Genomic DNA, 22,447 nt, shown 5'->3' with positions numbered 1-22,447 from the left:
TAAGAAATATATATATATAGGGGCGCCTGGGTGGCTTGGTGGGTTAAGCCTCTGCCTTCGGCTCCGGTCATGATCCCAGGGTCCTGGGATCGAGCCCCACATCGGGCTCTCTGCTCAGCGGGGAGCCTGCTTCCCCCCTCTCTCTCTCTGCCTGCCTCTCTGCCTACTTGTGATCTCTCTCTGTGTCAAATAAATAAATAAAATATTTTTTAAAAAGAAATATATATATATATACATATACGTATATGTGTGTGTGTGTGTGTGTGTGTGTGTGTGTGTATTTGTTGTTCGCTGGTTCGTACAAAAGAAACAGGTCCACCAAATTCTTAGGGACATGGTCAACATTTATCCCCCAAATTTGTCCATTCGTATTTTTAAAATGTGAGATATCATTCACATACCATAAAATTCACCCTTTTAAGGTGCATAATTCACTGGTTTTCATAAATTTATTCATTCGTTTTTGATGTGTCCCCAAACGCTTCAGAATACCTAGCATATAAGAGAATTACAGTCAGACTGTTTCGTGTTCAAATCCCAACTACCCTATTTCCCTACTGTGTGACTTCAGGTTACTTAATGCCTCTGACCTTTAGTTTACTCCTCTGTAAAATGGACATAAGGATTCAGTAGCATCGTCTACGCAAAGCATTTAGTGCCTGCCTCCCAATAAGATTCAATGAATGTTAGCCATTATCATTATGAATGATGGGATTATGTCTGGATTCTGGTGTTCCCCTGTGGACACTGCTCAGAGAGACGCTGATAAAGCGTCTCTTGTGAACTTGGGATGGAGAAGAGCCTGGAAAGTGGTCTTGATGCCGGTTGATTGGAGGGAGGTACGTCCATGGCAATTTCTTGCCTTATGTGGCCTTGCTCCACTAGAACTGGGGTGGGGACAAACTGAGGCCCGAAGTCAAAGCCAAGCTGCTGTCCCTCGGTCACCCTCAGTGCTGAAAGGGTCCTCGGGCAGGCAGGCAGGCAAGGTAAGAGTGAGGCAGGTGGGACTCAGGGCGCCCCCACGCAAGTCCGCAGGCCTTGGCAGCCCTCCTGGCAGCTCAGAGGAGCGTGGCCTAGCTGTAGAGCTCCCAGCTGCCTCTACTCACTAACAACCCTGATTCCTTTTTTTTTTTTAACTTTTTATTAAAGTATACACACTTCCCCATTCACACACATATAATAAGTGTTAAGCTCAGTGAATTTTCCCGAACCGAACTCAGCTGTGAATCCAGCATCCTTATCAGGAAACAAGCCATTGCTAGCATCCCGGAAATGCTACCTGTCCTCCTCCAGTTGCCATCCACACCCCCCTGAAGGATAACCACCATCCCGTCTTCTACCTGCACCCATCGTGCCCCTCCATGTGCACGTGAATCACCTTTGGGAGGGGGAGCGCGGTGACTGCGGATTCTGACTCAGGAGCTCTAGTTGTTGCATCTGTAACAAGCCCCCAGACTACACCCAGAGTACGAAGGTCAAGGTCAGAACCCTGCTTTATTTCTGTGTTTGTCCCTTGGAGACTGGTTATGGAAGAGAAATGGAAGCATCAGAGACCTTGTCCTTTGAGGATCAAGTTGGGGAGGAAAAGGGGCTCCTGCCACACACACACATCCCCCCCCAGAATGTCTGGAAACAGAGCAGCCCCATCACGGGAGGCAAGGTTGAACTCTGGGTCCCGAAGTGTGTTCCCAGCCATCCACGCTGCCCACAAGAGATTTATGAATGATTTCAGGATGGGCAGTGTCTGGGAAGGATGGGGTGGGGGGAAACAGGCCCGGGACTGAAGGGAAGGACACCCTCTTCTAGCCCTCCCGGGATGCGAGGATTTTCTGACTCTGACTCAAAAGGCAAAGGCAACCTGGGATCACTCACCTGGCCTCCCAGGAAGTTCAAGTCTAGGAAGAATTAGTGATGGCTTTGAGTTAAAAGGCCATAAATGTTTCTGATGTTTCTTGCCTGGGGATTTCTTTTGGAGGCAATTGAGAGATAACCTGATAAAATAATGGGGTTGAGGGGCTGTCTCAGCCTGCAATCCTGTGCTTTTGCATCTGGCCATGGTAGAATGCTTTGTGATTTCAGAAGGTGGCTGGAAGGCTGGGCCACGGGATGCCCACAGTGTCTGAGGGTGGCCTCCCCTGGCAGGTTCAGACCAGAGGAGGGAGGCAGCCATAGACACTGGAGCTGAGCTGCCAGGGCCTGCTGAAGCCAACTAGAGTCTTGGAGACGCTGCAGCACCACCCAGGCACTTAGTGTATACCACAGCCCTGCGGGCACATGGCTGGACTGCACAGACCACTGCCCCCAGGAAGCTGGCAGTGTAGATGGGGAGATGCAGGTAAACAAATAACTCCCATTAGGGATATTGAATGCCCTGACGGAGGGGGTCTGGGGGAAGGGGTGAGGGTCTTCTAGGGCAGTTTATAGAAGGTGGTCTTCAAACGTTTATTGCCTCAGGACACACACCACATCTCACCCCTTGCCCCAGGAAGATGTACAGATGTACAGGTCTTGCTTTTGGACAGTCTGGGCCTTCTTTCCCTACCTTCTCACTATTGATTGCCTGGCGTGAATGGTCAGAGTGAAACACAAAATTTTTAGAACCTCTCTGGACTACAGAAAATCATCTTGCTCCCCAGTGTCCAACCACCCCCCAGAGCTTCCCTGCCATCTGCCTTCCCGGCCTGGGGCCCAGAGGCCTCTGTCATGACAGGAGGCCCAGAGCACGGGAGTCCCAGTCGTCTCTCAGAACCTGCATGTCCATTTGCCCACCAGTCCCCAGAGAGCAATGAAAGCTCGTCCCTCTGCCAGGCAGACCTTCCCGAAATCAGCTGAATAAGCAGCTGAGCAGAATTGTTCTGGGCGTAGATTTTCCTTTCCATTTAGAGATGTGTCTAATTGTTTTTGCCGTTTTCATAGCTGAGACTGATATGGGCATCGCCTGCCTCAAGTTCTCCCCGCCTCACGGATGTGTGTGTTCAAGGCAGTGTGCGGAGGGGGTGGCCACTGAGGGGAGGAAAGAAAGACCTTACCGTCAGAAGAGAAAATACGTTTAAGACTTTGGGAGAAAAAGCGAAGTAGCTGTTTGTCTTGTATTGATGAATCAGAAGATACTTGTATTAAGGGTGACATAGTGGAAACAGAACCCTAGAGCCCCTCAGAACCTTCTGGTTTCTTTGGCCTCATAGAGACACACAGAAGGGAGTTACCCACGGCATCACCGAGGAAGTACAGGAAATGGCTCGGTGCAGGAGATGCCCCTAGAGTGTTCCTACAGGGGAACTCTGTTTGAATATGTGGAGTGATGGGGATCTCACTACCCAACAGCATACTTTGTGTAGAAGAGACCACAGATGCCATGAACTCAACCTTTTTTGCCATCAAATGCTCCAGTTCCCTCTGTGGTCTTACTTTCCTGTGCTTGGCTCAGGTACATTTCTGGTGATAAAGAGCTCATTACCTCCTAAGGTGGGTCATCCCCCTCCCCACCCAGGGCTGGCCCCAGAGACTGAAAGGCAAGCACTGTAGGCCCTCCCTCTCCACAGCACCATCTGGTGGGAGAGGTGGCCAGGTCATCAGATAGACGTCATCTCAGGCTGGCCGGCATAGCAGAAATGTGCATGAGGGTACAAGTCTCAAGGAGTAGGCGGCCTTGATCTCCCTTCGAGGTCTGGGAGGGCTTCTCAGAGGAGGGGCTCATGAGTTTGGATTTCAGAGGATAACTAAGAATAAGAATTTGTGAAGGAGATCAGAGAGAACAGCATTCTGAGTAGAGGGAACAGCTGGTGGCAGGCCCAGAGCATGAGCCAGAGCAGTAGGGATGGGGGGCATTCAGCAGCGTGGGTGGGATCACTTGGGTGTGAAGTGCCCCATGGGGGTGGCAGGAAAGGGGCTTCACCTGCCAAGAATCCGAGTCTAACCTGATTGTTCAGTGGGGCCAATGAAGGGTTTAAACCCAGGAGACTTGCTTATATTTGCATTAGAGCACAGCCCCAGGGGGCCAGGGGTGGGGTTGGATGGATGAGCAGGAGGTGAGGATAGAGGTGGGAGGAGCAACTGGGGTTCCCCAGATCCAGCGAGTAGTGGTAAGGAACACAGGAACAAGAATCAGACTTTGATTAAGAACCTCAGCCCCTCACACACCTTCTTGCATCTAATCCTTGCAACCATTCTATGAAGAAAGATGCATCACTGTTCCCATTTCACAGATGAGGAAATGAAGGCTCAAAGAGTTACATGACCTGCCCGGGTTTGTGTCGATAGTAAGGGACAAAGCCATGACTCAAAGCCCTATCTGTCTGACTCCAGAGCCTCTGCCCGTCATGTCTGACCTGGATGGCAGCAGGAGTACACAGAGGAGGGGATGAACCAGCAGGAGACACGGAGTAAGGTGGTCATCAGGCATAGCCTGGCAGGACACAGAGCTTGCCACTGTGGGTCACACAGAGAGCCTCTAGTGGAGGAGTAGCTCCTGGGGTACAAGAAGGTTAAGGAAGCAGACACGGGGGTCGAGACACCTGGGGACTAGCAACCACAGGAAGCCCTTTTACTCCTAGGCAGGAAGGGCTAGAGAGGAGTGTTTTCCAGAACCCAGAGAGAGCCTGAGCCATGTGAACAGACCCAGCCAGAGATACAGCTCTGAAGCAATGGGCAGCAAGAAGCACACGCTCCATCTTCTCTCTCCTGGCACCCTCCAGTCTCCTGATGGAAGCTTCCAAGTCCTGCCAAAAGCCGGAGGGCAAGAAAGCCCGGGAGGTGCAGGCTTGGGGCCTCGCCTCCCAGACATAAGGAAAGGCAAAGCATGGTCTGGGCAGAAATTGCTGCAGAAGCCGGGCTTAGGGGTTCAAAAGGAGAGTGACGGTGGGGAGGATTCCCCAGGGGGACCGCCCAGTCCCTAACTGGGGTGACAGTGGATGGCGTGGATAATGGCACCACTCCCTGAGTCTGGAGGAAATGGAGCAGTTCAGAGGAAGAGCCAGTGGGCTCAGCTTTGGCTGTGGAGTATGAAGTCTCATGGCACAGCTAGGTGTCCCCTAGGTCTCTGGTGACAGTGGCATATGCAGGTTTGGAGCTCAGGAAAGAGACAGAAGCTGGGAAAGATATAAGGGACTTGTCAACAAAGAGAAAGTGGTTGACACCTGAGAGTGGGGATAATAATCCAGGGAGAGCCCTTAGAGGCAAAGAGGGTTCATTTCCAGCTTAAAGAGATAGTGGAGGAGTGGGAAGAGAGTAGCATCCCTTTGGCAGAGGCCTCGCTCACTCACTGGGCCGAGCCAGCCGGTGGCGGGCCGCTCTGCCGGTGGGGGTCCCATTGTGCTGCTTTCGGCGTCTTTCCTCCAGTGTTGTTTCATCCTGGTCCACGGGGCTGTCTTTAAATGGCATGTGAACACCACAGTGGGCAAGGTGACCCACTGGGATCGTCCTGCGGAAGAATACGTTTATTTATTTTTGGTTTTTATGTAGAAAAATATAAAGAAATTCAGCTTTACTAAGGTGTAGTACTTGGCCTGGCCCTGGAGCCCTGGTGCAATGCCCAGTGACAGATGCAGGAACTCTCCAGACAGCCACGTGGTTGGTCAATCCATGACACCGGATGGCAATGGGGCATTGTGCCAAGGGTCCCCAAGACAACCCCCAGCTCAGCGATTCGCTAGGTCTCAGCACATGCTCGTCCTCACAGCAGTGATTCATTACAGAGAAAAAAACGTAGAGCAGAATCTGCAGAGGGTAAAGGCCCTGGAGGCAGAGTCCGCAGGAACCCAGGCTAGAGCTTCCACGCACCGCTGCCAGCAGATCCCACGGGACACCCTGGATCCCCCAACAGTGAATGGTGACAATATGTATGAAACGCCATCCGCTAGGGAGGCTCACTGGAGACTCCGAATCCAGGATTTTTGTTGGGGGCAGGTCACCAGGGCCTCCTCTGCTCAGCATGTACCCAACTTCCAGGGTCCCGGAAGGAAAGCAGGCGTGCGGTGTAAACCACGGTGTTGGCCCAAACAGCTCAGGCCAAGAGTCACTCTTACCATTGAGGGAACAGCAGGAACTGTCCCCAAACCCAAGTTCCCAGACACCAGCCCAGCAGGCCCTCCTATGGACAGGGTCGGGATCCTGGTCTGTTAACCCTTTCCCACCCAGCCCCCCTCAGCCATTCTTTGCTTTCCACTTATGGCAACGTGGCACTATTTCCAGATGCCAGGTTAGATTTGTGTTATTGAGGTGTACCTAATTTATAGTATCGAGTCTTTTTTTTTAAGATTTTATTTATTTATTTGACAGACAGGGATCACAAGTAGGCAGAGAGGCAGGCAGAGAGAGAGGGGGAAGCAGGCTCCCTGCTGAGTAGAGAGCCCGATGCTGGGCTCAATCCCAGGACTCTGAGATCATAACCTGAGCCAAAGGCAGAGGCTTAACCCACTGAGCCACCCAGGCGCCCCTATAGTACTGAGTCTTAATGAATTTAGCCTTACAGAAACAGGCAAGTGGCCCAAAAATGATTACTTCAAAGAAAACAAGCCAACTCCAAGAACACTGAGGAGTGACACTTCTAACCAAGATCAGAGAGCTCTGTCAGCCACATAAAAATCAAATGAGACAATTTCATCCCCACCTTCCTTTTTCAACTGTCCACGTTGGCCTTGTGTTCCTGTTTCAAGTTGTTTTTTCTGGTAGGAGAATATGGTCAAAACTCTTGGAGGCCATTGTCTTACCAGTCCTGCCAACCCGTTAGCACTAAGACTGTGCGGAGATGGCCCAGGAGAGGGTTCTCGGGCTGTCAGCTGCCCCCCCCACCCCGCCATCATGTGTCCTGTCCCTTTGACAGCTGACCTCAGGGTGTGAATGAACCAGCTTCGAAGCAGGAACCTCTATCTAAGGAGGCAGCAGGGGTGGGGAGCTCTGGGGCGGTGCACAAGGTGTCGGGTTCTAGGCAGCTCTGTGAATATGTGCCGTGGTTCAGAGAAATGTCTTAAATGCCCTGAGTCTCTGAGCTTCTTCATCTGCAAAGTGGTTTTCTCACTCAACTGGTGGCTACAAAAAAGTCTGTTTTGTTATTGTTGTTATATTTGTTGTTTTTATCTTTATATACTTAGCCTCGTGCCTAATAACACTTATCGAGTAAACAGATGAATGAGTGAATGAATGAATGAATGAATGATCGATCTGTAAGGTCCTATGCAACTCTGACGGACTCGAGATTTGTGATCTGGTCACTGATTAAGCTCGGGTCTAAATTCCCAATAACTGGGCATTATTATTTCTGCCGCGCCTGTTCTGTTCAATTTCCTCGCGTTATTAAATTATAATGTGGGTAATAATGCGGCCCTCCGATGCCTTCTCCAAAATACTGTGATTCATTCTTGCCTGTGTGATTTAGCCTCACTTTTGAAATCTAAAAAAAAAGAAAGAACGGAAGGAAAAGGTGATGTCTCCACCTGTCCCGCTGTCAGCATTCAGACCTGGCATGTCCGGGTTTCTGAGCAGTCGCTCAGAACTGATGATGCTGTTGTCCTTCCTCAGAGGCCCGGCCTCGCCGCCTTCTCAGCCAGGTCCCGCTTCCACAGATCAAATGGAAAGGGGACATGTGCTCTCTCTGCAAACTGGAGGCTAGAGAACTAAGCTGCTAGAAGGGCAGAGTGAAGGTTCTCCACATAGGAATTCAGCTGGGAGCATTTCTGGAAACTTCCTACACGGGCTGAGGCACCCTGGGCTGGAAGGGCCGGCTGTGGTCAGGCACACCTGCTGTGTCTGATTCCTCTGGACACGAAGGGCCCCACCTGTGTGGGTGTCTCCCTCTTTTTCCTACACCATTCACCTTCCGGCTGGGTTCAGCTGAGACAGGTGGGGATTTTTCCAAGTGAACTTAGTGCAGCAGAGCTGAGGGAGAGCAGAGGAAAGACCAAAGCCCAGAACAGAAGTTCACAGCCATACGGCTTTCTCACCCCAGTGAGCAGGAGGCCCTAGGACTCAGCGCCACGCAGCCTGGAGCTAGGCGAGTCTCCTCGGTTTGGGAGGGTGTCCAGGCCAGCAGGTGAGGGTAGAATCTGGAGAGGCTGGGGGCTGGCCCTGATGGCAGTGCGGCAGGGAATCCGCATCCAGGACGCCCCCGTGATCTAACAGAGGGTGGCAGCCATCCCAGCCTGCAGGGGTCCAGCTTGTCAGTCACCAGCCCAGGGCTGGAGATCAGGAGACATTTAATCGTGGGGAACAGGTGAAAGCCAGATGGGGCCTTAGTCCTGAGCAGGAACCTCAAGTCCAAGGGTGGGCTCAGGGGCCAGGCTGGCCTGGTGCTGTGTATCCAGACTCTGGGGTCGTACAGTACAGTGGGAACCACACAGCGACCATGGCAGATGGGGCTGGATGGTGGGACCCGGGCAGCATTTGCTTCTCTCCAAAGGCCTGAGGAGACAGGCCCCTAGTGGGAGCAGGAAGCTCATGGCCCTTCTCCTCCAGCCTTCCTCCCCAACTGAACAGCCTCTGCCATGGCTTAGAGCTGGCCTGGCTGCGGCTGCCGACAAGGTGTCCCCGGGGCCAGTCTGGCTGAGTCCTGCCCAGCTCCGCCAGAGTCATGGGTTTGCTGAGCCCTGGAGATGGGCCGTGGCAGGCTGGGGCTCCTGCTTGGTCTCAGCTCCTGTGGCTCAGTGCCCCCCCTTCCCTGCCACCCACAACCTGGGAGCTAGGAGTCCCATAGAAGAGGTTCCCGGGGCCATCTGCTCACCTACAGACTCGGGTGAGGAGACAGGAAGTGGGCGATTATATTCACCTCCTCAGGTGTGTCTCCTCACTTAGAATCACGTAGAAGGCTCTAAGGAAGGGGGGGAAGGAGTGGGGAGAAACCAGAAGGCTGGTCTGTTGCCGCTGAGTGATCCCTCCGTGGTCCTGGGAGCCTCTGTGTCTCTGTCTGGGACTGGCTCCCTCTGGGTTGTGGGCCCATGGGAGGCAGAATTGGAAGTTCGCAGGTACCTATGCGCAGCGCCCTGGGTCTAGGGAGTGGCTGACAGAACTAAATGTCTGTCAGATTGAGACATGATTGAAGGTCCCTTGCTGACTGTAGAACTCTACACTGTGTAAAACAGAGCATCTGTCCCCATCACCTAGAACCCCCTGCTGATGTTCTCATAAATGGTGAGGTCGGTCCACCTAGGAGATGTTAACGTCTCTGTTTTCTCATGGCCTCTAGGTCAGGACCTGGATTCTCACCGTGGGCTACACAACCGCCTTTGGGGCAATGTTTGCAAAGACATGGAGGGTCCACGCCATCTTCAAAAACGTGAAAATGAAGAAGAAGGTAATCACTCCCATTCCAAGATGTTTGCAACGTTTCCTTAGCATTTACTTAGCAAATATAATTAGGCGCCTACAGTGTGCTTAGCACTGGGCTATTCGCTGGGGATTCAAGCTACACACAATGTCCATCCCCACCACCTTCAGCCTCCTAGGGAGATCAAACAGCTAACAAAGCATTTACAACACGTGGCAATAAGGGCTGGCTGGGGATGTCTGGGGCAACAGGGGTACAAGCACTCAGGGAAGGCTTCATGTAGGAAGTGACCCGGATGCTGAGACCCAGAAGGTGAGTGGGGGGGTTAGCTAGCCAGAGGCCTGAAGAGGGAACTGCTGCATGGCGCCTGGGTTTGGGTGGTGTTCCCAGAGCCAGGACATGGTGTTTACAGGGACAGGGTGCGAGATTAGCCACGGTAGGGAATCTGAACTTCAACTTGTGGGCAGTGAGGAGCCTGTGAAACAGGACACAGACCAAATGTAACGCTTCCATTTTCACCAAGGCCCTTAGACGACAGGAGCTCAGCCTCCCTGTGGGTGGAGAACATTTGCCAACCGTGTGGTTACATGTAACTAGTATGTTGACTCGGCTTGGCTCTTAGGATGTAGTCCTAGAGAAACTCTCTCCCCCGCTGTTGTTTTAACTCTTCTGGTGGCACAGTTCTTCCCTTGCTTCTAGAGAAAAAGGCAAGTCTCCTGACTTTGAAGGCCCTCCAGTCAGCAGCTAACACGTGGAGTCCATCATAATATTGAGAACTTCAAAACTGCCTTCAAAGGCACAGCCTCCCCCGGCTCAGGCCTGTCGCACCCGCCGCCTGGCCTGGGAAAGGGGGTGTGCTGGGCCACTTCTCTCCTTTGCCAGCCTGAGCGGTTTCCCTGTCATCCCCTTCCCAAGGTCTCTGAACCCTCTGGAGTTGGAGCTTGGAAGGAGCTGCTGTGGGGCTTGCTAGACCTGGTTAAGCAGACCCTTTAGACTCTCCCAGGGGGCTTTGGTGGGTTTTTCAAAGCCCCAGGACCAGGATGTTCCCTCCTGCAGTGTCCTTGTCATGGATGCACTACTCTTCCGAGAGGCCACGTGTTAGTTCTCCGACTCCTGGGCTCACGTCACCCCTCTGGCAAGTCTTGGACAGGGCCACACAGCTCTCCCTCCACCCCAGCCCACATCTGGTGTACTGGAGACACACATGCACCCTTTGCCCACAAAAACTGGAGGGGGGCAGGCTGATCCCACTACAGAAGCCACCCCTCTTGTTCTGCCCCCGGAGCAGTGGACCTGCTGTGGGTCTTTGAGCAGACGTCATCCTCTGTCAGGGCCTCAGTTTCCTTATCTGTAAGATGGGGCCATATTGAAATGGTACTGTCTCCTGGACTGTGGTTCTGTGTGGTCTCCAGTGGCACCACTCACTCATCAGCCCTCCACCTGCCAGAGCTGCTTTAGGAGTTGCTCTCTGGGTGAGGGAGGACAGTCCTCTTTGTTCTGTCCCCTGCCCCCTACCTTAGGGAAAATGCAGGCTGCTTTTAGAGGGAGGAAAGAGTCTGTCTCTGCCACCCACACTGCCTGTGCTCACCTGAAGGGCCCTCCTTCATAACCTCAGCAGCATTTGTGACAACTCCCTTCCATCTGTCCTGACTGCACATTTCATTCAAATGGGAGCTTTCGAAAACACCAAGAAGTTTTCCAACCCAAGCCAGTTGAAACCACCTCTCTAGGCCTAGAACTGAGCATCAGGAGGTTTTATGACTTTCCCAGGTGATATTAATATACAGCCACAGTGGAAGACCTCGGGTCTAGATCAAGGCTACTCAGAGTGTGGGCTGGTCCAGCAACATGATAGGCATCACCTGGGAGCTTGTTAGAAATGCAGATTCTTGGGCTGCATGGCTGCCTCAGTCAGTTGAGCCTCCTACTCTTCATCTCAGCTCAGGTCTTGATCTCACAGTTGTAAGTTGGGGCCCCACGTTGGGTTCCATGCTGGGCGTGGAGCTTACTCTTAAAAAGAAATGCAGAGGGGCGTCTGGGCAGCTCAGTTGGCTAAGCATCTGCCTTTGGCTCAGCTAGGATCTCAGGGTCCTGAGATCAAGACCTGAATCGGGCTCCCTGATCAGCGGGAGCTTCTCCTCCCTCTTCCTGCTGCTCCTCCTGCTTGTGCTTGTGTGCTCTCTCTCGCTCTCTCTCTCTCTGTCAAATAAATAAATAAAATCATTGAAAGAAGGAAGGAAGAAGAGAAGAGGAGAAATACAGATTCTCAAGCCCCACCCCAACCCCAAGAATCAGGTTCCTGGGTTGAAGCCCAGGGTCCAGCCTTCTCTCCCCAGCTCCACTAGCCATGCCAATGCAAGCCAAAGTTTGAGAAGGCCCCAAGGGACCAAGTGACTTCTGGGGCCCCGCCTACACAGTGGCTATGGTTAGAATTGCTCTGCCATTTATGACAACTCCATCCTGGCTTCGAAGAATCACAGTGTTGATTCCTTTGTGTCAATATGTGATTCATCCATATTGTCTTCTGTAATAAAGAACCAGCCCTTATTTTCCATTACTCATGTGATCGCTGAGCAAGAACACTCCAATTGTCTGGCAACAATTGACAAAACATGTCAGGGAAGACTTGGGGAGTTCAGTTGTCTGAGAGCTCTGTGGGGGGCAGGGCTGTGGGGTGGCCTCACCTGCTGGGGGGCCAGAGCAAGGGGACTGGTTCCATCCTTGGGCAGCCGGACCAACGGAATTCAGGCTGATGGTGGGCCAGGTGCCCTGGAAAGGGGCTTGTCTGAGAAACTGCCAGAGGCTTGGAGTACAAGATCTGATCACCAGTTTTGTCTGGTACAAAAAAGGACTAAGGCCAGATGAACACACCATTCCAGGGGGAGAAACTTTTTGTTCGCTTTCTAGTTATTCCAGAACAGGTTTGCCGTGCTGCCGCCAAGCATCCCTTATCAACAAATAAGAGGAGATTAAAGGTGTAGAAGAGAAATTTATACCTTATATGGAGCAAAAGCTCAAGTCCAGGAACCAGATTGTCTTAAAAGGGTTGCAGCAACTGCAGGTCAAAACTGGGATTGAATTCTCCATGATTCCAACCCTTTATAGAGCCAAGGTTGGTTTTTATTGTTGTTGTCTTGTTTTATTATTATTTTTTTTAAGTTTAGGCTTTTTTTTTTTTAAGATGGATCCTTTCATTTTTTTTACTGACATGTTTACTAGATTTACATAAGTTTGGAAATGCAGTATACACTGTTTTCACAGTCTTTTTATCCTTCTTGTCCTTCCCTTGACTGTGCCTCCTCCTCCCCCACCCACAATGGCATGCCCTCCCAAACACTCATACACAAGCTTCACCCCATATGGCCACACTTTTAAAGACATTAAAGGAAAAGAAGCCTATTAAAGGACATACTGACATACGGTGACTTCATGCTTCCAAATCTGGTGTTTTTATGGCATGTTACTGGTTTTTTTTCTAAAGCTCAATTATAAAATCTTGAATTGGAAGACTTACTACAGTCTTCATTCTGCCTCTTAATAGGACCAAATTGAGGCCTTGAGACAAAAGCAGAGATGAGATCTTTTTTTTTTTTTTTTTTTGCAGATTTTTTGGGAGGACACAGCAAGTTCACTACAGGGGTGCCTGGTTGGCTCAGTCAGTGGAGCAGGAGACTCTTGATCTCAGGGTAGTTAATTTGAACCCCATGTTGGTTGTAGAGATTACTTTAAAATTTTTTTAATTAAAACGAAAAGGCAAGTTCCCATATGACTTGGTACTTTTGCAGAGAGAACCATGGGGACATCATCTCAGACCTTCATGGGGGCTCAACTTCAATAAAATGCCAAGAGAGAGCTTTCAGCAACTTCACCAGAGAGCATCAGTCGTCTGAGTGATATGCACTGCACAATTCCGGGGGCACGATTTACTTTGTACTCCCCTGGAATGGCATCCCTGAAACTAGGCAGTGAGTCGGTCCTAGCAGAAGACCAGTCTGAATCAGTCAAAATATCTAAAGTCTCTTGAAGAAATAAACAAATGCTCTTTTCGGTAAACCAGGAATCAGACAACTTTTTCTGTAAAAAAACAGATAGCCAAATATGGACTTTGCAGGTCATAGAGTTGCTATTGCAGCCACTAAACTCTGCAGTTGGAGAATGAAAGCAGCCATAGACAAAATGTCAATGAATGGGTATGGCTGTGTTCCAATAAAACTTTATTTACAAAAACAAGCAGTGGGCCAAATCCATAGTTTGCTGACCCCTGCTCTAGACAACAATGGAAAATGACATTTAATAATAATAGCTGACAGCCATTGAACAGTTGCAGTAAGCCAGACTTTGGTAATCTAAGACAGTTTATGTGGTTATTGCCTCCATTTTGTAGAGGAGCAAACTGGCTCAGAGGAGTTAGGAAACTTACCCAAGGCCACACAGCTCACTAGTAAGATTCACAGTCAAATCTTATTCTAGAACCTGAGCTTAATCATTATTACTGTATGCCTTTGCACCCACTGAGAATGGAGCACTGGTAACCTCCTGGCTTCAGAGAGAGAGCTCAGGGTAATGGCGTCAGTGTGCACTGACATAATCAGTGTTGAGCACGTTAAAGGTCACTGCCTCCTGGAAGGCAGGCTGTGAAGAGTCATAGAACTTTTGTCTCAGGGGATCTACAGATGCTGGCCCTTGCTGGTGGGGGAAGTTTGGTGAGGGAGAGAGGACTCAGAGGCTGAAGCCAGCAACTCCACCTGCCTGATATTTACAGCCCCAGAATCTTCCTGACTATCACAATAGTCACTGCTCTGAATCGAGCCTCCTCCCTGCTCACCAGGACACCTACGTCAGCTCCTACCTGGCCTCCTATCGGAGGCTCCCCACCTCGGCTCTACCCTTCCATGCGGCAGAGGGCTCCCCATCACTCCTGTGCTTAATGATGCCACTTCCTCCTGGCTTCTTCCTGAGGCTCATTCACTCATTTCCGCAAAAATTCCCCGGGAAGTTCTGAGAGCCGGCCTCTGCCCAAGGCGCCGGGGCACAGGAGGGAGACTAGTTGGTCCCTGCCTCTACTCTGACCGGAACATGGCTGCAGCCCGTGCCCTGGGCAGGGTATGCCTGGGATCAGCTGCTCCGGCTCAGTGTTGAAGTCAGAGTAGGCGGGTGCCAGCAGGAGGTCGGGAGAAGGACCTTCCGGGGTCAGGCACAGCATGGGCATGTGCCTGGGGTTCAAACAGCCCTGGGTGAGCATTAAGGAAGGAGGCGCCTTGCAGCCTGTCCTCCGCGTCCTAAGCTCCTCGGGCATGTCTTCCTTTTGCCCTACTTTCTCAAGGCTAGCAGGGGTTTGCCTAATTCCCCAGAGAGCAAGGGTTAAACAGGATTTCTGCAGAGCATCGGTGGTTCACTGGGTGCTTCTGGAAAATCTCAAAGAGGCAGCTTTTGCCAGTGCCCAGCCCCCACATAAAGCAGTTTTGGTGGATTTGATCTCTTTGGCAGGAATTCAGCGACACTTGCCTGTTCTTTTACAATTCGGCAATGCAGAGGCCTCTTGAGTTTCTGTTTCTCTTTTTAAAATGGCTCTCATCATTAAAAGCCAGACCTGGTGATATTTCTTAAGCTTCTGCCTCAGTTTGGTTTGTTTTTCTATAGAGTCTTCCAGAACGACTCCCATCACATTAGCTGTTGGGGGAGGGGGCACATAACCGTGCAATGAATTAAATACAGGTTATCTTCAGAGCTGGTAACATTTGTCCCTGGGCCAGTCCCCGTCAAAACAGACCTACAGTGGGGTGGGAGTTCCACCGTGTAATTAAGACATCCCCGGCGGCAAAAAGGGACGGAAATTATATTGCTTTTTTAAAATTTTCCTACCTCAATTAGATCCATCAAACTTTTTTTTAAAGATTTTTATTTATTTATTTGACATAGAGAGAGAGATCACAAGTAGGCAGAGAGGCAGGCAGAGAGAGCCAAACAAAGAGCCTGATGTGGGGCTCTATCCCAGGACCCTGAGATCATGACCTGAGCAAAGGCAGAGGCTTAACCCAGTGAGCCACCCAGGCGCCCCAGATCCATCAAACTTTTAAGTGCCTACTGCTTGCCAGGCCCTGCTAGGTACTGCGGATGCACAAAAAAGTAAAATCGACTTCCCTTCTGTCAGGGGCTCCCCAGTTTCCTGAGGAGGATGGAATAAGAAAATACAGCATCTGGTCACTATAGCATCTGGTTAGCCCTCGAGTGTCTGAGGGTATGGACTTTGGAGAAAGGCGGAGCTTGGTTCAAATCTGGACTTCACTTCTTCTGAGCTGTATGATGCTGAGCAAGTTGCTTAGTCCCTCGTGAGCCTCGGTGTCTTCATCCATAAAATGGGAATTATTAGGGGTGCCTGGGTGGCTCAGTCAGTTGAGCGTTTGACTCTTGGTTCTGGCTCAGGTCATGATCTCGGGGTCGTGAGTTCAAGCCCCGTGTCGGGCTCCCACACTCAGTGTGGAGTCTAGTTGAGATCCTCTTTCTCCTCCTGCCCCCTCCACTTGTATTCTGTGTGTGTGTGTGTGTCTAAAATAAATAAATCTCTTTTTTTAAGTGGGAATAATAATAGTATCTGCCTTTATTAGAGATAATATGTGTAACCCATTAATCAGCCTAGAGGCAGACACAGAGTACATGCTCACTAAACATTAGCTATTCTTCTCTCTGTTCTCCTAATAGCAGTAACTGTGACTTCTCCAGCTAAGTATGTGATCAAAATGCTATAGGAGTACTTAATTCTGTTGTGGGAGTTAGAGGGGACTTCGTGGAGGAAGTGACCATAGATCTGGGCCTTTAAAGATCATTAGGAGTTTGCCAAACAGATAAAAGAGAATGTCTCAAAGAGAACCAGCACCTAGAAAGGCCTGGGGGTAGAAGGTGGGGGTGGGGCGCTGACAGTCACAGCAGATCCAGAAACTAGGAGTCCTCAAGCCTAAATAAGTGCGTCTTGGGCGTGGTCGAGCCCAGCTCATGCAAGGCCTTGAATGCCAAGCAAAGGAGTTTGGCTGGATTTATCCTGCGGGTGATAGAGTGTCTCAGGGGGGTTCTAAAACCCCTGAGCCGCCCCTCAGCTGGTGGGGAACCTCTCTCACATCTGCTGCCTTCTGGCCTTGCCCTCCCTGCAGATCATCAAGGACCAGAAGCTGCTGGTGATTGTCGGGGGCATGCTGCTGATCGACCTGTGTATCCTGATTTGCTGGCAGGCTGTGGATCCCCTGAGGAGGACGGTGGAGAGGTACAGCATGGAGGTAAGTGCCCATGGCAGCAGGAGAGAGGCCTGCGGGGACGCTGCTCCCAGACACCCCGGGATGGACAGGCAGCACATCGCCCCAACTGGCCCAGGTGCGCTGCTTAAGAAGAAATCAAGGTCGTTCCAGGGGAGTCTTCACAGCACCACGCGTGGACCCACATTCCCCATCAGAAACTCCTCATTTAGTCTGGTTTCCTTCCATTTGACGCACATTCCAGACAGGCCAGATAGAAAGTCTTCATTCCTGGGGGAAACAAGGTGAAAGGATTGTCTAGTGATATTAATATATGCAGAAATAAGAAATGTTGGATTATTTAAATGAGTATGTTCTCTGCACGTTGTCAAAGCCCCTATTAATAGGATCCATCCGTCCAGAAATGACATTGCGTTTCAACCTCTTTAAAGCAAGTTCCCTAAGGAATGGTACTTGGGAGTAAACATTCTGATAGCTCCTTCTGGTTACTATGAGATTTTCAAAGTGAGGAGTTCTGTTAAAATAAAGACCCTTACATAAAAGTACCTGAAATTATATGTTTTAACAGTCTTGTGTTCAGCTGTGCCCTCTACTCACCCTGGTCTTCCCAGGATGCTCCAGAGTAGGGAAGTTCAAGACCCTTTGGAAGTTGTGGTTTTCTTGCCTTGCTCTTAGGACAATTAACCTTGCCTTTGTAGGAGACGGCCGGGCTTGGATGGCGTGTGCCGTGTGTCCTGATCTTACGGCGTAGCAAATTCTACCAAGAGAATCAGACTCTGCATTATTAGAGAAATCTTCTTATGGACTGTAGTGTGGATTCTTAAACTAATGTGGAAATGGTCGTTTTATGTCCTGGAGACAGGTTTTTACCCTTCCAGACAAGATGGTTTTCTAGCAAATAAGACGCCCAGCTTCGTTTGCAGGGGAACAGATAGAGGGTTTACTCAGCATAGTGAGAAGTCAGGAAGCCAGAGCCCGGGCAGAGAATGCTATTCCCTGCCCACGCAGACGTACGAGACTCCGTTAGTGCCAAGGTCTCTGTCTCATGCTTTCCGCCTCGCTTTGGGAGGAAGCAGAACTTCCGACAGGCACGACCAGTACTGGCGAGGAGGGAGGCCCAGACGCGAGCTGTAACCGTGGGCCGAGGGGGCAGGAGGTCCCTGGGGCTGCTTCCAGAGGGGAGGGGATGCCTGGTCACCACTCATGGTATACAGTTTGCAAAGGAGCCATCCTGCCCCCAACTCCGCCCCAGGGGGTTTCCATACACTGCCAGGAGTTGGAAATCCAGACAGCATGTCAACAGGAGGAAGAACCACCGTGGCTGACTGGGCTTCTGGGCTCGGGAGAGCTGGGGGGTTGCTGATCACAAGCCCTGATGGCAATGATGGCAACCGCGGTGACAGTGATAGCCAGCTCCGTGCATGAACTCACTGAAGCCTCCCAGTAACTGTGGCCCGCATGCTACCCTTAGCCCCATTTTAGTGACGAGGAGACAGAAGCCCTAAGAGATTATCAAAGTTACCCAAGGCTACCTAGCAGGTTAGCGGCAACACCACTAACTATCCTCTCACACGCTACGCTACCCTCCCCACCCTTCAGCACACACACGGGGCTCTGAGGTTCTTAGGGGCTCTTGCTGACCCTGGCCACGGGCACAGATCTGTTCAGTGGGCAAGGCAGGGAAGCGCTTTCACTTTGTGCAGGCGAGGGTTCGGGCTGGAGCAGCGGCCAGACTGAGGACCCAGGATATCAGGGATGAGAAAGCGAGTTAGGCAGAGCCGGCCAGAAGACCCGGAGCTGGGCAGATGGACAGAGGCCGGACCTGTCCTCCACTCAAGGTTAAGGTGGCCAAGTACGAGCTGGGGTTCCCCCACGCTCTGGCTGTGGCATGGGGGGGCTGCAGGGCTGGCGTCAGCCTGAGTCAGGAGACTCGGGAAGGGGACCCCTGGGAAGCCGGTCCCCCAGACCCTTTAAAGAAGATCAACCTTGTGCATTCGGATTAGAGTAAGTGACAGTTTGCTGCTGCTGACCGTCCATACCTTTCTTCCCATCCTTTCTGAAATAAGTACCGAGGCTCTCTGTGGCTTGTGCGGAGAAACCTACGCCGTGCGCGACCTTCCAGGGCAAGGGGTCTCAAATGGAGGAGCGGGGAGAGGTGCCACGGAAATGCCTCACTGCATCCATAGATGAGGAGACTGAGTCTGGGGAGGGGGCGTTCCTGCTCAGGGACATCCAGACTTTCCAAGGTGGGGCCTGGAGGAGGGCCAACTCCCTGGCTCTCGGCCCAGACCCTCCAGCTCGGTTTCCCTCCAGGTATCTGCTGAGATGTCTCTGTGAACCTTTTCTGGCCTGCTCCTCTTTTCCTCTCTTATTTTTAGGGTTGCCTTGTCATTCTGTTGCCATGGCAGCAGAACCCTTTGATTTGTCGACCCGCAGCCCTGTCGGTTTATTGCCGTTCTCCCACCAAATAGCACCAGGCATCGGGTTGATTTCTCTCCGACCCACCTCTGTCAGACGTAGCGTGGTGGCCAAACAGTGTGCCAGGCGGTGGGCTGTCCTAAACGGTCCTTCAAGGGGCTGTTTTTTCCAGGACCCCCAGTGAGAGAGAAATTCTCTGCTTGGGGGTGAAGTGACCAAAGACCTTTGTGGTCTGTCCCCACCCCCCAACCCCCCATTGACCTTGGACACCTTCCCTTGCTCTGGACACTCTGGATGCTCTGAACATCTCAGGATTCGAGTCATAGCCCTTGCTCTGGGTCATGATTTCAGGCTTTTGCCCATGCTGTTCCCCCTTCCAGAATGTTCTCTGACAAGCAGATGAACTTCAGTTCTAGGGCCCTGGGTTATCTCTCCAGAGATGTGTCTCTGAGTTCTCTGGCTCCACCAGATTTAAGCTCCTGCTCCTCCCCACTCCTGGGCCTGGCTTCCCGACACTCCTCTGTCGGGACACTTAGCGTGCTGTTCAGTTCTGCTGTGGGCCTCCCTGCCCCGGCGCTCACTGGGCTGCCAGCTTCTCCGGGACAAAGCCACGTCCCAGAGACACCCCACCCCCCCACACACACACACACTGCCCAGCCAGCACCCCTGCCCACATCTTCCCCTGGCGAGACAGAAGTAAGCATGGGAGCCATGGCCACTGAGCTCATGGCACCCGCCGGCTAGTTGGGGGCAGCTAGTAAACACACAAATTACCAAGCAGGAGCACTTCAGATCACGTCGATTCTGTTAGCGGTTAGAACTAAACAGGATGAAGAGTTGGCAAATAACGGGGAGGACCCGCGGAAGAGATTCTCCCAGCGAGAGTCCAGAGAATGAAAACCTGGTTCTGTGGTCCTACTGGAGACATCCCAGCTCCGCGCCTTATTCATTTCCATGCGAACAGTATCTATAGGGCACTTGTTACATGCCAGACACTATTCTCAATGTACGATATGTATCATTTTTTAAATGTGTACTTAATAGGCTTTGTTGCTTAGAGCAGTTTTTAGTTGACAGGAAAAATTAACAGAAAGCACAAAGAGTTCCCATATATACCCCACCCCACACCCCACAGTTTCTTCTATTATTAGCATCTCGTTCTGTGGAGTGTATTTGTTACATTTGCTGAACCAATATTGATTCATTATTATTTACTAAAATCTGTGATTTATGGTTAGGTGGGGTTCACTCTTTGTGTTAAACGTTCCACAGGTTTTGCCAAATGCAAAAGTCATGCATCTGCCATTACAGATTGTACAGAAGGGTTTCACTGTCCTAAATGCCCTTAGTAGTCTGCCAGCCCCTAGCAACCACTGATCTTTCTGTTGTCACCATAGTTTTGCCTTTCCCAGAATATCATGTAGTTGGAATCATATGGTAGATAGCCCTTTCAGACGGGTGTCTTCAACTTGGCAACACAAATTTAAGGTTCCTCCATGTCTTTTCGTGGCATGATCACTCATTGCTTTATCACTGAATCATATTCCTTTGTGTGGATGTACCACAACTTATTTGCCCATCAGAGGACATCTTGGTTACCTCCAAGTTTGGGCAATCATGAATAAAGCTGCTATAAGCATTTTTGTGTAGGGTTTTGTGTGGACATAAGTTTTTAGGTCATTTGGGTAAATACCTAAGAGCATGATCGCTGGTTCATATGCGAAATCTGTGCGTAGCTTTGTAAGAAACTGCCAAACTGTCTTGCAAAATGGCTGGACCGTTTAGCATTCCCATCAGCAATGGATAAGAATTTCTGTTTCTCTACATCCTCCTCGACATTTGGTGTTGTCAGTGTTTTGGATTTTAGCTGTTCTGTAGGTACGAAGTGATATCACATTTTTATTTTTATTCACATTTCCTTAATGATGTGTTATGTGGCACATCTTTTCATGTGCTTATTTGCCACCTGCATATCTTCTTTAGCGAAGTGTCTGTTTAGGTCTTTTACTCGCTTTTTAATGAGATTGTCTTCTTATTGTTGAGTTTTAAAAGTTTTTTGTATATTTTAGATGCCCTTCTTTTATCAGATATGTTTTGTGAATCTTTGCTCTCAGTCTGTATCTTGTTTTTTCATTCTTTTAACAGGGTGTTTTGCAAAACACATATTGTTTACTTTAATTAAGTCCGACCTATATTTTTTCTTCCATTGAGCGTGTTTTCAGTATTGCATCTAAATACTTATTGCCAAGCTCAAGGTCACCTAGATTTTCTCCTGTTATCTTTCAGAAGTTTTATAGCTTTGCATTTTACATTCAGGTCTGTGGTCCATTTTGAGTTAACTTTAGTAAAAAGATACAAGGTCATTTTCTAGATTCATTTTTATGCATGTGAATGTCTTGTTTTTCTAGCACCATTTATCAAAAAATACTATTCTTTCTTCATTGCCTTTGTGTCTTTGTCATAGATCAGTTGACTATATTTGTATGGGTCTATTTCTGGACTCTCTATTCTATTCCATTCATCTATTTGTCTGTTCTTTTGCCAATACCACATTGTTCTGATTACTATAGGTTTATAGTAAGTCTGGAAGTCAAATCGCTTTCCAACTTTATTCTTCTTCAATATTGTATTGGCTATTCTGGGTCTTTTGCCTCTCCACATAAACTTTAGAATCAGGTTGTTAATATCCACAAAGTGCCTTGCTGGGATTTTGTTTGGGATTGTGTTGAACCTGTAGACCAATTTGAACAGGGTGGATATCTTAACAATATTGAATCTTTCTATCCATGAATATGGAACATCTCCCCATTTGTTTAGGTCTTCTCTGATTTCTTTTATCAGAGTTTTATAGATTTCCTCTCATAGATCTTATACATATTTTGCTAGATTTATACCTAAGTATTTTACTTTGCTTTTAGTAAAAATGCAAATGGTGTTCTATCTTTCATTTCAAATTCCAGTTGCTCATATCTGGCATATTGGAAAGCAGGTGACTTTTGTATACTAACCTATATCCTACAACCTTGCTGTATAATTGTTTATTAGCTCCAGGAGGAGATAATTTGTTGACTCTTTAGAACTTTCTACCTAAACAATCATGTCAACGGCAAACAAACAATTTTATTTCTTCCTTCCCATCTGCATACTTTTTATTTCTTTTTTGTCTAATATTTGTATTAACTAGGGCTCCAAGTACAACGTTGGATAGGAATGGTGAGGAGACAGACGTTCCAACCTTATTCCTAGAGGGAAAGCACCTAGTTTCTCACTATTTTAATGATGTTAGTATATTTTTTTTTTCTTAAAGAGCGTGTACGTGTGTATGTGTATGTGTGTGTGAGAGAGATACTTTGAAATAGTTCTGCTGGCCAAAGCCAAGAGTGCCTTTGGGGAGGTGACAGGAAAGACAAATGAAGATGTGGTCAGAGCCTGATCGTTTGGGACATTATGTGCTAAACAGAGGAGTTTAAACTTCAAAATTAAAGACATTCAATCAGGGAAGTGACATGATCAGGTTTGCCCTGGCTGC

General features: G+C 49.7%; 1 protein-coding gene across 2 annotated transcripts in view; it reads left to right on the top strand.

Moving 5' to 3' along the window:
• The window catches only part of LOC111145857 (gamma-aminobutyric acid type B receptor subunit 2), a 341,149-nt gene that overhangs the window by 267,603 nt on the left and 51,099 nt on the right, over nt 1-22,447 (top strand). For both annotated transcript variants that reach the window (XR_002640501.1, XM_022501134.1), the window contains exons 12-13: nt 9,176-9,283; nt 16,402-16,524. Coding sequence is in view for 1 of the 2 variants with exons in the window: in XM_022501134.1 (XP_022356842.1) it covers nt 9,176-9,283; nt 16,402-16,524 (231 nt within the window). In the remaining variant the exon portion in view is untranslated. The remainder of the gene's footprint in view (nt 1-9,175; nt 9,284-16,401; nt 16,525-22,447) is intronic.

Source organism: Enhydra lutris, unplaced genomic scaffold, assembly GCF_002288905.1.
Source record: "Enhydra lutris kenyoni isolate GAN:26980312 unplaced genomic scaffold, ASM228890v2 scaffoldscaffold13, whole genome shotgun sequence".
Classification (NCBI taxonomy): Eukaryota; Metazoa; Chordata; class Mammalia; order Carnivora; family Mustelidae; genus Enhydra; species Enhydra lutris.
Note: the sequence above shows the minus strand (reverse complement) of the source record. Positions and strands in the feature narration are given on the sequence as shown.